Here is a 13,655-nt window from a genome sequence, read left to right as displayed (position 1 = left end):
TCTTTAAAATTTTTAAATCTAACGATCATGTTGACCATGCTAAACGATCAAGTTGAATATAGTAAGTGATCGTTTAGATTATCGTGTTAAATATTCTATAGTTTATGGGGTTAATTATTCCTAAGTCCTAACAATAGTCTCTATTAATATTTTCTTTATAAAATTGAAAATATATTTTGTATTTTTTATTATTAAAATTATTATTATTGTTTAACGTATATGATTAAGCAATAGGTACTAAAATCGAAATCATTCTAAATTATCAAGATTAAAATAGTATCTTTTAATCTTAATTTGGTATTCAAATGAAGATATGGATAAGGAAAATTTCAATTGCTCTAATAATTTTAAAATATGCGTTGGTTGGATTGAATCGATGTATCCTATTTTAAATATTTTGAGTTGATTATAATTAAATATTGTGTTTTTTGGTTGAAGATAAAGATTAAAACAAATAACATTTCAATAATTTATATGTTTGTATTTATAAGTAAGTTGTGTTTAAATATTTGAGTTTAGTTAGAATAAACGTTTCACAATGAAGTTTGAAGATATATATGAAGAAGAGTACAAATTACACTATATAAATTCATAAATAATATTTTGCATTTTATTTATATATTTTGTGTTAAATATTGCATTTGACTTTAAACCAATGCTTTGTAATTAGATTGAGGATATTGATAAAGAAAATGCTTTAATACTCCATAATTTAAATGTATTTCAATGCATTTAATTTATAAATTGTGTTTGAATGCTTGAATTTGACTATAATAATTCAAATGTCTGTTGTGATTGGGTTTAGGATATTTGTAGAAAAAAAGCTTTGAAACTTAAATGTATATGTTTGCATATGGATAATTGTGTTCATATCATTGAATTTGATTAGATATATGTTTTGTGGTTAAGTTTAAGAAATAAAAGAGTTCAAATATTTTAACAATTTAAAGATTTAAGAAGAACAAAGTTTTTTCGTCGAAAAAGCAGTCTATAATAAGCACTGTATCTACACCAAGAAGAGGAAGAGTGACTCAAATAGGCTTGAAGCCTGAAGAGGCCAAAGAGAGAGACTCAAGTGATCGGAGAAAATTACACAGAGAGAGACAGAGTTTGAATAAAACACCCGAAGATTAAATAGTCATGATAAAAGGAAAGATTAATTTGTTTTTATCTCTTAGCTTGTAATATATTAGGTCCATTCTTCTGTCCTTCCATTTTGTTATTTCATTGTAATACATGTACCATTCATATTGTACAGTGGCCAAAGACCTATATTCTTTATACATAGACTGCATATTTATGCCTTTTCAATCTACCATTTCTTGACATCTCATCCATCTTCGTGTTACTAACTAAGAAGAATGTGATAAGTTCTTGATAAGGAGTTCAACTTATAATTTTTGTCACGTTAGTTGAGTTATATTCATCATTTGGCAAGTGTCAATCGCTAACTACTCAAGAGGACAAGTGACAAGGATAAGGCTAGCGCGCACAAGAAGAAATTTGGAGACAAGTTTCAACTTAGCGAGGTAACTCCCAACATTTGTATCTAGAAAGGTGAACAAATGCGGACAATAGGTGCTGAGAGATAACTGTCCTTAAACGAGAAGTCCTATAAGTATTATAAGTCAAGTTCTCTAGGTATAATTTGCCTAAGCAAACATAGTTATATGTATCCTGAAAGGCAAACAAGTGTGGCGTTTGAACACTTCGAGAGAATGTCGCCTTAATCATGTGTCCATTATGCAACTATAGCATGTTAAGGTTATCACAAAATCTAAGCAATCGATAGCACGTAGAGTTTCCTTTAACTTTCATTTGCATACAAGTTAGATCATGTCACTCTCCCCTAGCTTAATTTACTCTTTGTGCATCAGTCTCAAGCCGTAAATAATTAGTTATAGTTAGCATCACATTCTTTCAGCTTAATTGTCTTAACACCTTAATGCTAAAGTAAGAATCTCGAACTAACATCTAAAATAATTTCTTGTGTTTGATCCTGGATCATCCAGATAAACCTATTGTTCGCTTGCACTTGGGTGAGTAGTTGAAAAACTTGTATTCAACAAGGACTTAGAAACTATGCGGTGCAAAAGTACATGGGAGCACCTCAAATGCAATGATCATTACTCATGACTTATCGCACGAGAGCAAAATGCAAGCAATATTGAAAGTCATGATGAGTGCATTATGCGCAGTGATCTAACTTAGTGAAGTATTGCTATGATGGTCTCTCAGTACGAAGTTATTAAGTCCTCGCAATGAAAATACCCCAACCAGTTTTCACAAACCAATCTCATCCCAAAGAATAAGAAGGTCTTCGACGAGTGGTGTCCCCAATTTGGCATTTAAGTAGATTCAGAGGCCTCAAACTACATGAGTATCTTTTAATTTAAAAGCATGCTTAGCCTTTTAGAATTTTGTTTCTAAATATTGCCTATGTATTGGTATTTTGGGATTCTCAAATTAAATTGAGGAATGGTTCTGTAAAATCTTCCACTACCAAGGGCTTTAATCGCTTCAAATATTTGATCATAAGGAACTGAATCTAAGACAAAGAAGATGGTTAAGCTAATTTGGTGGCAGATGCCTTAAGGAGGAAGTCTAGTCATTCTAACGTCACTCTAAATACGATTGGTTCCTCTCTATTGAAAAAAAATAAGATAGGTGAGGCTATTGTGTTAGTAGGCAAGTTAGGAAGTTTAATTGCACACTTCCAAGTTCGACCTACTTTGATAGACCATATTATTAAATCTCAGCTAGAGGATTCAATGCCAAAGAAGTTAGCATAAGAGGTAAGATTGAACCAAAGAACGAATTATAGCTTGAGGGGTGATGGTGCCTTAATAAAATATGATAGTTTGTGTGTACCTAGAGACCAAGCAATAAAAGATCAAATTTTAGAGGAAGCACATAGTTTTGCATATGTAATGCATCTTAGTAGTACGCAAATGTTTAGATTTTGAAGAAGCACTATTAGTGGCAAGGTATATAAAGAGTGAGACTACAGAATATGAGGCTAAGTTTTTAATCTACCAGTAAGTCAAACCTGAAGGACAGAGAATAGCGGGACTCCTAAATCCACTTCTAGTGTCTTAATGAAAATGGGAGCATATTACAATGGACTTTTTATTTGGACTTCCCTACACATTGAGTGGGTATGATGGCATTTGGGTGATTGTTGATAGGCTTATGTAGACAACAAGATTTCTACTAGTCAAGGTCACTTTCACCTTAGATAAGCTGGCCAAATTGTAACATTGATATGATTGTAACTGCGTATGGAACTTCGGTATCTATTGTGTCCAATTGAGATTCTAGGTTTATCTCAAAGTTTTGGTTGAGTTTACAACAGGCCTTGGATACCAAGTTACATTTCAGTACCGCATTTCATCCTTAGACAGATGATCAGTCAGAACGAACCATCTAAACCTTGGAAGATATATTTCGAGCTTGTGTTCTGCAATTGAAGTGTAATTGAGATGCTCACTTTCCATTGATGGAATTTGTGTATAATAGAAGTTTTCATTCAAGTATTGGAATGACACCATATGAGACTTTGTATGGTAGACATTGTAGAACTCATGTGTGCTAAGATTAAGTTAAAAAAGATAATTAATGGGGCCATAATTAGTACCAACCACTTCAAAGAATGTAAAAGTTATTAGAGGAAAGTTGAAAATAGCCTAAGATCGTTAAAAGAGTTGTGCAGATAAGCGTTGGAGAAACATGGAACTTGAAATTGGTGACAAGGTCTTTCTAAAGTTATCTCCTTGGAAAGATGTGCTTCGTTTTGGTAGAAAAGGGAAGCTGAGTCCAAGATTTATTGGGCCTTATAAGATACTAGAACGTATAGGGCCTGCGGCGTACTGTTTGGCGTTGCCTATGGAACTTTTTAGGATTCATGATGTGTTTCATGTGTCGTTGTTGTGTAAGTACATTTTCAATCCCTCTCATATTCTTGAGGTGCAACCAGTTCATTTGAAAGATAACTTGTCTTACAAAGAGGAACTAATACAAATTCTTGACAAGAAAGAGCAAGTGCTAAGGAACACAATCATATCGTTAGTTAAAGTTCTTGGAAGGAACCATTACTGAAAAAGTAACACGAGAGACTGATTCAGGCAATGAAGGCTTGATACCTTTAACTTTTCACTTCATCACCTTGACTTAATTTCAAGGACAAAATTTTTAAAAAGGAGATAATAACTTGTAAGCTCTCATTCGACTCTCCTTTATTTGTTACTTAATTTATTATATTATAATTAGAAAAAAAACTGGGACAAAGTTCGTTTGGAATAAGACTTGGAAACTAAGTGCTGAAAAGATGGAAAAACTAGGCCAAAGTAGAAGTTAAATGTTAAGTTCGGGGCATTTTGGTCATTTCTCATTATTATTATTAATTTCTTCTTCTTCTTTCCTTTCAGTGAGTTATTTAAAAGAAAAAACGAGGGATAAAAGGAGTTCGGGAAACTTCACGAGTGGCAAGCGCTCATCTCTTCTCTTGGAGCCATTTGTCATTACCTCGTTCTCTCTCGATCGCCGAACACTATTTTCACTTCCCTTGCACATTAACCGCAACACACGTCGGAACAACATCACACCCAGTCGTTATGCGTTGCATTTCTCTCTCACTCTTTCACACCGACTCCACCAGTCATTGTGCACCGCTCGCCTCGCCAGACTTGGTCGCTACTCCAGTTGCGGTTTTGATCTGTCGTTCTGTCCAAGTTCTTCAAATTTTGTTGCCAGTCCAGCTACTCTAACACCCAGTCACCATTCGTCACTATTTTGGAGCTGTATCGCCATTAGCCTTGCTCTTTTTTGACCATTTCACCTCAAATTTTAGATTAGGAGTAAGTTTCATTGTTTTACTTGGATTTTTTTTTTAGATTTTCGAATACCCATTAAAATTTTGATTGAATTACACATTACCCATAACGTTTTAATGCTAGATTTGAGTTTTAGAAGAGTTTGAGATGCTGCCCAGCCACTCAAAAGCTCGAATTTAGGCGTTTCGGCACCACTTGGGTAAGGTTCAAAGTTTTGGGGTTGACCTTGAGTACCCATCTAATCCTCGTGATAGTATTGGTGTAATCTGGGATGGTGTATGCTTGTTTGTGAATTTAGAAAGTGGTTAGGATGTTTTCCATTGAAGTTAAAGTTACTTTGCTAAGTTCTTGTTGAGGGTCAGAGTGATTTAAGTGTGTTTTCTTCAAGTTCACAAGTGGCTATTGAGTCTAAGTGTTAAGATTAAATTACCCATAGTACTCGGGTTCTAAAGATAAATGTTAGAGGTTGAAATTGAGTTTTTCTTTAACTTGGAGTATGCTTGGGTGTTTACTTCTATGAAGTTCGAATTATAAAATGAATTTTGGTGATTTTAGGAAGTGTTTGAGTTGTTTGACTCATAGTAATATATTGAGTATAAATCCCAAGCATCATCAATAATGGAGGTAAAAGTGTATCTATATAAAAGAATCGTTGAGTTTTGAACTAAGTTAGGTTTGAGTTAAGTATCTAGATTTCGAGCCCAAGGGTTCGTATGTGGAAAGTTTAGTCTAATCCTAAGCGCTTTGTAAATTCAAAGACCTTAGAAGCATCAAATATATTTTGGTGACCTTGTGAAGTATTTTACATATAGTTGTAGCATCATGTCTTATGAAGATAACTAAGAGACCTTGATCGTTGTTTCAAGCCAATTTATTGTGGGGAAAGCGTATAACCTCGGGGGATTGAGTTATTGATTGTGAGTGGCTCATTTTTAAGTTTTCTTTGAATTTGTACATGTCATTTTATGATATCACTTGAAAACTACCATGACTTAAACTTTTTATGACTATGTGTTTCATTTATACTTAAGCAATGTGTTTACACTCATCAAAATTTTAAGAATGTGTATGGCTTGAACTTTATAAAAACGTGATATAAAGTTTCTGATTGTACTTGTTTTTTTTAAATATGATTGATCGATATGTTTATGATGAACGAGAAGGTGATTTCCCTGAGGCTATGTGAATGTCTTTTCCATAGCACCACCTACGTTGTTAGGGGGTTCCGAAGCAAAAAGAGGTTGTGATCGGAGATCCAAGAACCTGAGCCTTGATGTGGATATGGATGGAGGATTGAGATATGGCTTCAAGCCTAATTTAACACTATGAGCGAATGTGTAGATTGTTACTGTGGTGGGTACTAAGTATGGATGAGCTCAGTTTGGCAGCGTGTGTTCTTGTGGATATGAATCACGTGTGAGCTATTCTCGATCGTTATTAATAAAGTGTTATTATTGTAATTTCAGTAAATGTTATTGATTATATTTTTAGTTTTGTCTAAATAAACCAAATCCAATAAACTAACATTCTAAGTTGTTTGGTAAGTCATGAACAATATGTAGAGACATAAAGTGATTAATGTTTGAGATCAGCTTAAAGGGTCTATAGTATAGGGATAATGTTAGGCACCTTATTCTAGTAACACTATGAATACAACTCACTTTTGTATTTGCTACAAACACAATGATTCAAAGTGTTTGTGAATGTGACATGCGAGTGAGGGTATCTTATATAATAAGTTTGCATGAGACCAAACCACAAAATAGTAACCACTAGATGTAACTTTGTTAACTAGTTAGGTTTCTATTTCATTAGGATGACCTAGGTAACTTAGTTTTAACCCTGAGTGTATTATGAACTCCCGTTAGTGAGGAATTGTCCTTTGATTTGTACGGGTGGGAGTGGCCAGATTGTGGACTCAATATGATTTTCATTTTGGAGACAAGATCGAGTGGAGAGTTGGAAACATAATCACACAAGATGGAATTCACTCATTTCCGACTATAGGGTAAGTAGATGAGTGTTCCCTTAAATGGTGTCTTCGAGACTTGAACAAAGGGTTCTACCCTCTCTATGACACGAGAGGAGTTTCTATTTATTAGTGGACCATAAACATGTTGTTCATTCGAGGAGCACTAGTATTTAAAGGATTAGAGGTAATCTCAGGATAAAATGGTAATTTTAGCTAGTTGGTGTTACAAACATTCTTGAAGGATTAACTTGATATTATAATGTAAGTAAAAATCTGGAGGTCATTTGTTTAAGTCCCGGAGACACCATTTAAGAGAACATTCATCTACTTACCCTAAAGTAGGGAAAAAGTGAATTTCATCTTGTGTAATTATGTTTTTAGCTCCCCACTCAGTCTTATCCTCAAAATGATAAGCTTATTGGGTCAGCGATCTGGCCACTTTCACTCATACAAATCAAAGGATAATCTCTCACGAACAAGAGCTTATAATACACTTAGGATGAAGACTAAGTTACCTAGCTCATCCTAATGAAACAGAAACCTAACTAGTTAACGGAGTTACATCTAGTAGTTACTATTTTGTGGTCTGGTCTTATGCAAACTCATTGCATAGGATACCCTCACTCGTATGTCAACTACACGAACGCGTTAGATCATTGCATTTGTATCAAATACAAAGTGAGTTGTATCCATAGTGTTATCAAGATAAGGTACTCAGCCTTATCCCTATAATGTAGACTGTTTAAGCTAATTTTGAACATTGATTCATGTATGTCTCTACATACTGTTTCAGATTCATCAAACAACTTAGGATGTTAGTTTATTGGATTTAGGTTATTAAGAAAAAACTAATAATATAATCAATAATATTTATTGAAATTACAACAATAACACTTTATTAACAACGATCAATGGATTATATTTACAGTCTACGAGTTTTAGGACATAAATTCCAACACTATTCTCATCACTTAGTCGGTGCATGTCGTCAACTACCCAAGAGGGCAAGTAGCAAGGACAAGACTAATGCACAAGGATGAGTTTGGCGATAAACTCCTCCTTGGTGAGAGGACTCACATTACTTGTATCCTGAAAGGTGAGCAAGTGTGGACATGTGGTGTCGAGAGGTTCCCGTTCTTAACGTGGGGCGCTATAAGTAGTATAAATGACCACTTCTAGAATTATATCACTTTGTTAAGTTAGTCACATGGATCCTGACAGGCAATCATGTAAAGGTGTTTAATGACTCTAAAAGGAGCACGCCTTAATCATAAGATAAATAAGTAAATATATTTCGCATCAACACTATCACATGGTCAATTATATAATAGTGCATAGACTTTCCTTCACCTTCGTATCACATACAAGTTAGTTCACACATTTATCTTGCATTCATTTCCACCCATTATAGGTTCTCTAGGCATATTTAAGTAATGTTATTTCCAGTTACTTTTAGATGTTAATTGTTTATTCTTTTATACCGCATAATTGAGAAGTAGATCATAAAACTAAGTTTTGATATCAATTCTCTCTGTTCAACCTTGGTTCAATTAGGAAAACATGTTTTACTTATACTTGGGCAAGCAGCAGGAAAGCTTATACGCGATACAAACTTAGTAATCATGATAAAGAGGAACATAGTGAGTACTTCGTATACAATGATCATGGCCAATGACTTAGGGCATAGAACTAATCATGCTTATATACATAGAAACCTAAGTCTTAACGCTTTCTCCTTATCGTGCAACATCCAGCTTTAGGTTTGTTGGTTTGTTGGTTTGACTGGTGGTTATGTGATGATGACGTTTCAACTAGTATTTCATTATTGATGCATATTTACACATGTTCTTTTTTAGCATGTTTTACAAGTTTTTACTTCTAAGAACTTGCCACTCACTGAATTTTTAGCTTACGTTTTCAATGTTTTCTACCCTCCAGCACCCCCACATCAGGTAGTGATCAAGGGCCAAACGTTGTAGACCTTCATTTTGTATGGATATAGTTAACTTTTGCATTGCATCATGAGGTAGTTAAATGTAACAAGAGTGACGCTAAGGACTTGTATTTTGAGAGATCCCTCATTAGACTAAAATTATTTTGTATGTAATATTTAGTTTGAATTTTAACTCTCCTTGAAACTTTGAAATTTTCCGGATGTGTGTGGTGAGACACTTGTTGTGTTGGGAGATCTAAAGTATCAATTTACATACATATAGAAGTTAAAAATCTCTTCCTTTTCAGGTTTGGGCTAACCCATAATTTAGGAGAGATGTTGTCAAAATTTCTATATAAATTCATAATATGCGTTCCATAGAAGTTAAGTTAGAAAAAGTTGTTTTAAAAAGTGTTTTTTCATGCCACGATCTAGATTAAAGAGGAAAACCTAGAATGGGGTGTGACAAAATATAAAATTTGGCCACTGTTTTCTAAACAGGTGTTATGAAGTGCTAACACTCTCCCCATATACAAATGACACCAAAGCTCAACTCTAGCTTTTTTCGTAGGTTATTTTTATTAAGTTTATTAAAACAATATTTACTTTATTATGACGTCTAATCACATCGTAAAAAGGATTGATGGTGATTTCTTACTTGTTTTATTTTAAAATTTACCATTTTTCAACGACGTCGACTATTCCACACCATCTCGGGACACGTGGTGACAAGTTAAGCTATGCTCATTACTCATGATACCCTATAAAATAAGTTAATAATATAAAGTTTTCAAACAATATAATGGTTTGAAATTTATGTGATCAAATAGGTCAATGAAAAACAACCCAACAAAAACATTGAAAATATAATCAAATTAAAGGAAGACATTTAGATATATGTGACATAGAAAATTGAATGACTTAAAAGGAAACTTTTGCACGTACAGTACCCTATATCAGAAAAAAGAAAAATTCTTGCATGCATCTTCGGTTGCTTATCAATCTTACATTTTACCGATACAATCTTGTTTGCACCCGAGTATTATTCTTATTATTTAAACATGCAACACACTGTAAAACTTTTGTTGAAAAGGCTTTTGAATTAGGGTAAAGGTACGTTGTATAAAACCTCAATCCCTTCAATGTCATCAGCATTCAAGCCTTTAGTAGACCCAGATTCTATAGTAGGATACATTATAGCATTTTTAACTCTGCTATGCCCAAGTCCAAGAAGATGTCCAATCTCATGCAAAGCCACTGTTTCCAAATCAAATCTCCCTCTTACTGCCCCAACTACCCATTTCTCTGTTGAATCAAAATGAACTCTCCCATCAGTTGGAGTAAAAGCATGTGCCAAAGTTCCTCCTGACCCGTCAAATGGGTACCCATCTCCATGGTTCCCTCTATAAAACCCTATCTTCAAATCAGCTCTTCTAGAGTTTGTGGCCAAAGAAAACTTAAAATGTGTGTGTCGAGCCCATGTTGCGAACGCTCGTGTCACCGGTGCTTTTGCGTCTGCATGAGTGTTGGGAAGAAACTCATATGTTAAGTGATATTTGGTAGGTGGCCACCTAGGCCTTCCTGGGAAGAAACTGTAGTGTGGTACAGCATGGGAGAGTTGGTGGTAGTGATCGTGACTACTATCGTTGTTGTTGTTTTCTAATAGCATTCGACCAGTGGCTTCATTAAGGATATCTGGATTACCGCACCGAGGTGTTGCAAGTTGGGATAGCGTCTCGGCATTCAGAGATCCAGTGGAGTTTAGATGGAAGTATTGTTGGTAGGTTTTGACGGCAGACTCGAAGCGATCGTCAAAGGTGTCGTCGGCATCATGGTCGATCAAATGACCAGTGACATTGATTTGATGATTTAAATAACCGTAACGACGGAAAAAGTTCTTAAGCTTGGATATGCCTTTGACATTATCACCTTTCTTGCTTCCTTGGAGGTCATTGAGAAATGATAATCGAGAAACTTGGCGCAATGGAAGTGAAAAGCAAAGAGGGAGGATGGAGATGAAGAGAAGAATTGCCAGAGGTTTACTCCCCATGATTTTGATAGTAAGGATAGAATTAAGATCAGGTTCTTTATAAGCATAGTCTTATGATATTAATAAATAATATTACATATTTAATTACAACAGTTGTAATATTAATAGTGTTGTTAATTAAAGAAGAAATAGAAAGCATGTCTTGTTGAATGGGAGAGTTAACTAAGAATAATTTATTTGAGCATAAGCATATTATTAGTCAATATAATTAAATTAATGTTCTCATTTGTGTGTACATATTACCGAATTGGTATGATGTAACTTTACAATTAGTGGTTGTACAAATATGTTCCTCCTTCGTTGGGTCGTTTATATATTGCTTTTTCCTTTCACATCTTTCAATTTTTATTATTTGACCTTATTCTAATGATTATATATTGCTTTATCCTTTCACATCTTTCACAATAAATAAATTGTGTATACAAAAATAAATTATAAAAAATGTCATTTAACTTTATAATTTATCAATAAAATTCCCATAAAATTTCAAAAGTTTTAAAAATAGCTTTAAATTTTAAAAATTCCACAAAATTCCAAATCAAAATCTCCTCCTAAAACATAAAACAATAAATAGTCAAATAAAAACAAGTGTATGGCTATTAACGAGCACTCAACTATTAAAGTACACTTTTGTTAAAATATTGGAGTCATATAATTATTTGGTGTTCTATTTATTATCTTACTTTTTGTAATAGTTCATATATCTTAATTAAATTGTACAATATTATCTATTTATTTAATTTAGTTTAAAAAAAAGTATCAAATAATAGTTAACAAAAAAAAAAAAGTAAGTGACAATTTCGAAGCTTTTGAAAGTTTAGATGTATTTTTCATACAAAATAATAGCAAATTTCATCCGAAACTAACCGTAAGAATATTTTTGAACTTGTTATGGAAGTTATTTTTTAACTTTTGAAACATTCTATACATTTTTAACACAAAAGTTTATGGGCGTTTCTTTTTATCAAATACTATCAAACATCGGTGTGTTTTAATTTTAAAGAGTTTTTACGGAAAGTATTTATATGAAAATGAATATATGAAAACTATATATTTTTTAAATCATTCTTAACATCGATGTAAGATAATTGTTCATCTAATATACGTTTTTTTATTATTTTAAGATCATTTCTAATATATATTAGAAGTTATCAATTCAGTTATCAATTCACTCAACGTAAGACAACAAATAGTTTATGTGAAATTATTGAAGAAGTAAAAGTTGAACCCAATGTATTAAAATGTGGAAATGTTAAAAGGTAGCTAAGACGTTGAAGGGGGCATGCCAACTTGTTCAAAAGATAACATACAAAATAAACAATTCATTATGTCATGTTTAAACATTTTAAAATTAAATTCACAGTGGCCAAATAAATATTAAAATTGGAAGACCACAAGACTCTATAGTTTACTTTTCTTTTAAATGATTTTTACTTGATCTCATATATTGTTTCGTATATATATGACTTTAAGATAATTAATGTTTATAATTGAATAAGTGGGATTATTAATCTCACAAAGTTGAATATATATGTGTTTATTTATCCTATAAATAGATGGGGAATTGTGATGGATATAAATCAAAATTATATAATTACTTGATTAGAAGTATGAGATCATTATTATTTAATATATTTGTTATATCATTTTATATATCATTTAAAATAAGAATGGATAAATAATTTTTGTAGGTTAATTTTCATAAACAGGGTAACCAAATCAAAAAGCAAATGAAGATGACTATTTTTAAAAAAATATTATCTTTCATTTTCATTCTTTCTTTTATATTTTTTAAAATCATTATTATTTTGTATTTTTCTTTTCAACGATCTATTTGGTTCAAGATGATGTATCACGAATAAGTACAACAAAAATTGTTGGATATTGGTTTGAATATAAAAGATTTTGAAAAAAAAAATCATTAGATATCAATTTAAGTAGCTAAATTTAAATGAAACGATAGTGAAAAAAATAGTTTAAATTTGACTACCAAAATCTAAATGATCCTACCGTGTATAGTCAAACCAAAAGAGAGTACGAAAAAAGAAAACCCACACGATGGGTATAATTTTGAACTCGTAAGTAATTGATTTCTACGAATACAAAGGGGATAGTTGCAAATTTAGCAATTAGATGCAAAATAATTAAGTATATAGAAACATTTCTAAAAAATTACAAATATAGCAAAACTTGTCAAATTCTATCAATGATAGAAGTCTATTACCGATAGACCATGTTGTAAATATTGGTCTATCATTGATAGATCATACAAATCTATGAGTGATAGTTTTGCTATATTTGTAATTTTTTTTAAATGTTGTTATATCCTTAATTATTATTTTTAAAATGGTTATCAATTATAGTTACTCTAAACTCAATCTCAGGAACGCTCCCGGTTGAGAAGGACCGAAAAAAAAAAGCACTAAACGACTTTTCCAAAAGCATGTTATTTTTTAAATGTAAAATTGAAAGGACCTCACTTGGGACCATTTTCCCACTAGGTGCCAAAGACGATTTCAAATTCTTAGGCATTCATACTTTTCTTTTTATTCTAAAACTTTGAAATGATTATTACCTAAAATAAGGTTGGAGTGTTAGAGAAGCCTTTTTCGTAAGAGCTTTGCTTAAACAACTTGAGATTTTTCTTAAATTAATTGACATCACAGTATTATCAAACTCATTGACTCCAAACAAAGAATATTTCTTTGTTTCATTTTATTGAGCCAAGCATTATTCTCCAAACCATTATCTGTACTTTTTTCGATGACTGTTCTATGATCTACTGGACGGTTTGGATTGGAGAAATTAAATTTGAATGGAAATAAGATTACTCAAAATTAATGATGCGTCGTGATAATAAATCAAAGA

General features: G+C 32.5%; 1 protein-coding gene and 1 long non-coding RNA gene across 3 annotated transcripts; one reads left to right on the top strand and one right to left on the bottom strand.

Moving 5' to 3' along the window:
- The first annotated feature begins 4,447 nt into the window (after positions 1-4,447).
- On the top strand, positions 4,448-6,322 carry LOC116401770. 2 transcript variants are annotated; one of them, XR_004214132.1, is made up of 3 exons: positions 4,448-4,856; positions 4,956-5,031; positions 5,996-6,322. It is a non-coding gene; the product is annotated as an uncharacterized LOC116401770 (long non-coding RNA). The 2 variants fall into 2 exon arrangements; XR_004214131.1 differs by having other exon boundaries at positions 4,956-6,322.
- Positions 6,323-9,589: 3,267 nt separating this feature from the next.
- Positions 9,590-10,947, bottom strand: LOC101205423 (metalloendoproteinase 5-MMP). The gene has a single exon (XM_004139115.3). The coding sequence runs from the start codon at positions 10,785-10,787 to the stop codon at positions 9,840-9,842; it is 948 nt and encodes a 315-aa protein (XP_004139163.1). The 5' UTR covers positions 10,788-10,947; the 3' UTR covers positions 9,590-9,839.
- Positions 10,948-13,655: the final 2,708 nt, after the last annotated feature.

Source organism: Cucumis sativus, chromosome 1, assembly GCF_000004075.3.
Source record: "Cucumis sativus cultivar 9930 chromosome 1, Cucumber_9930_V3, whole genome shotgun sequence".
Taxonomy (NCBI): domain Eukaryota; kingdom Viridiplantae; phylum Streptophyta; class Magnoliopsida; order Cucurbitales; family Cucurbitaceae; genus Cucumis; species Cucumis sativus.
This window is presented reverse-complemented; position numbering and strand designations above follow the sequence as displayed.

What these genes read in the sequence shown, in the direction of transcription:
- LOC101205423 (XM_004139115.3), bottom strand. Translation starts at nt 10,787, where the DNA reads ATGGGGAGTAAACCTCTGGCAATTCTTCTCTTCATCTCCATCCTCCCT.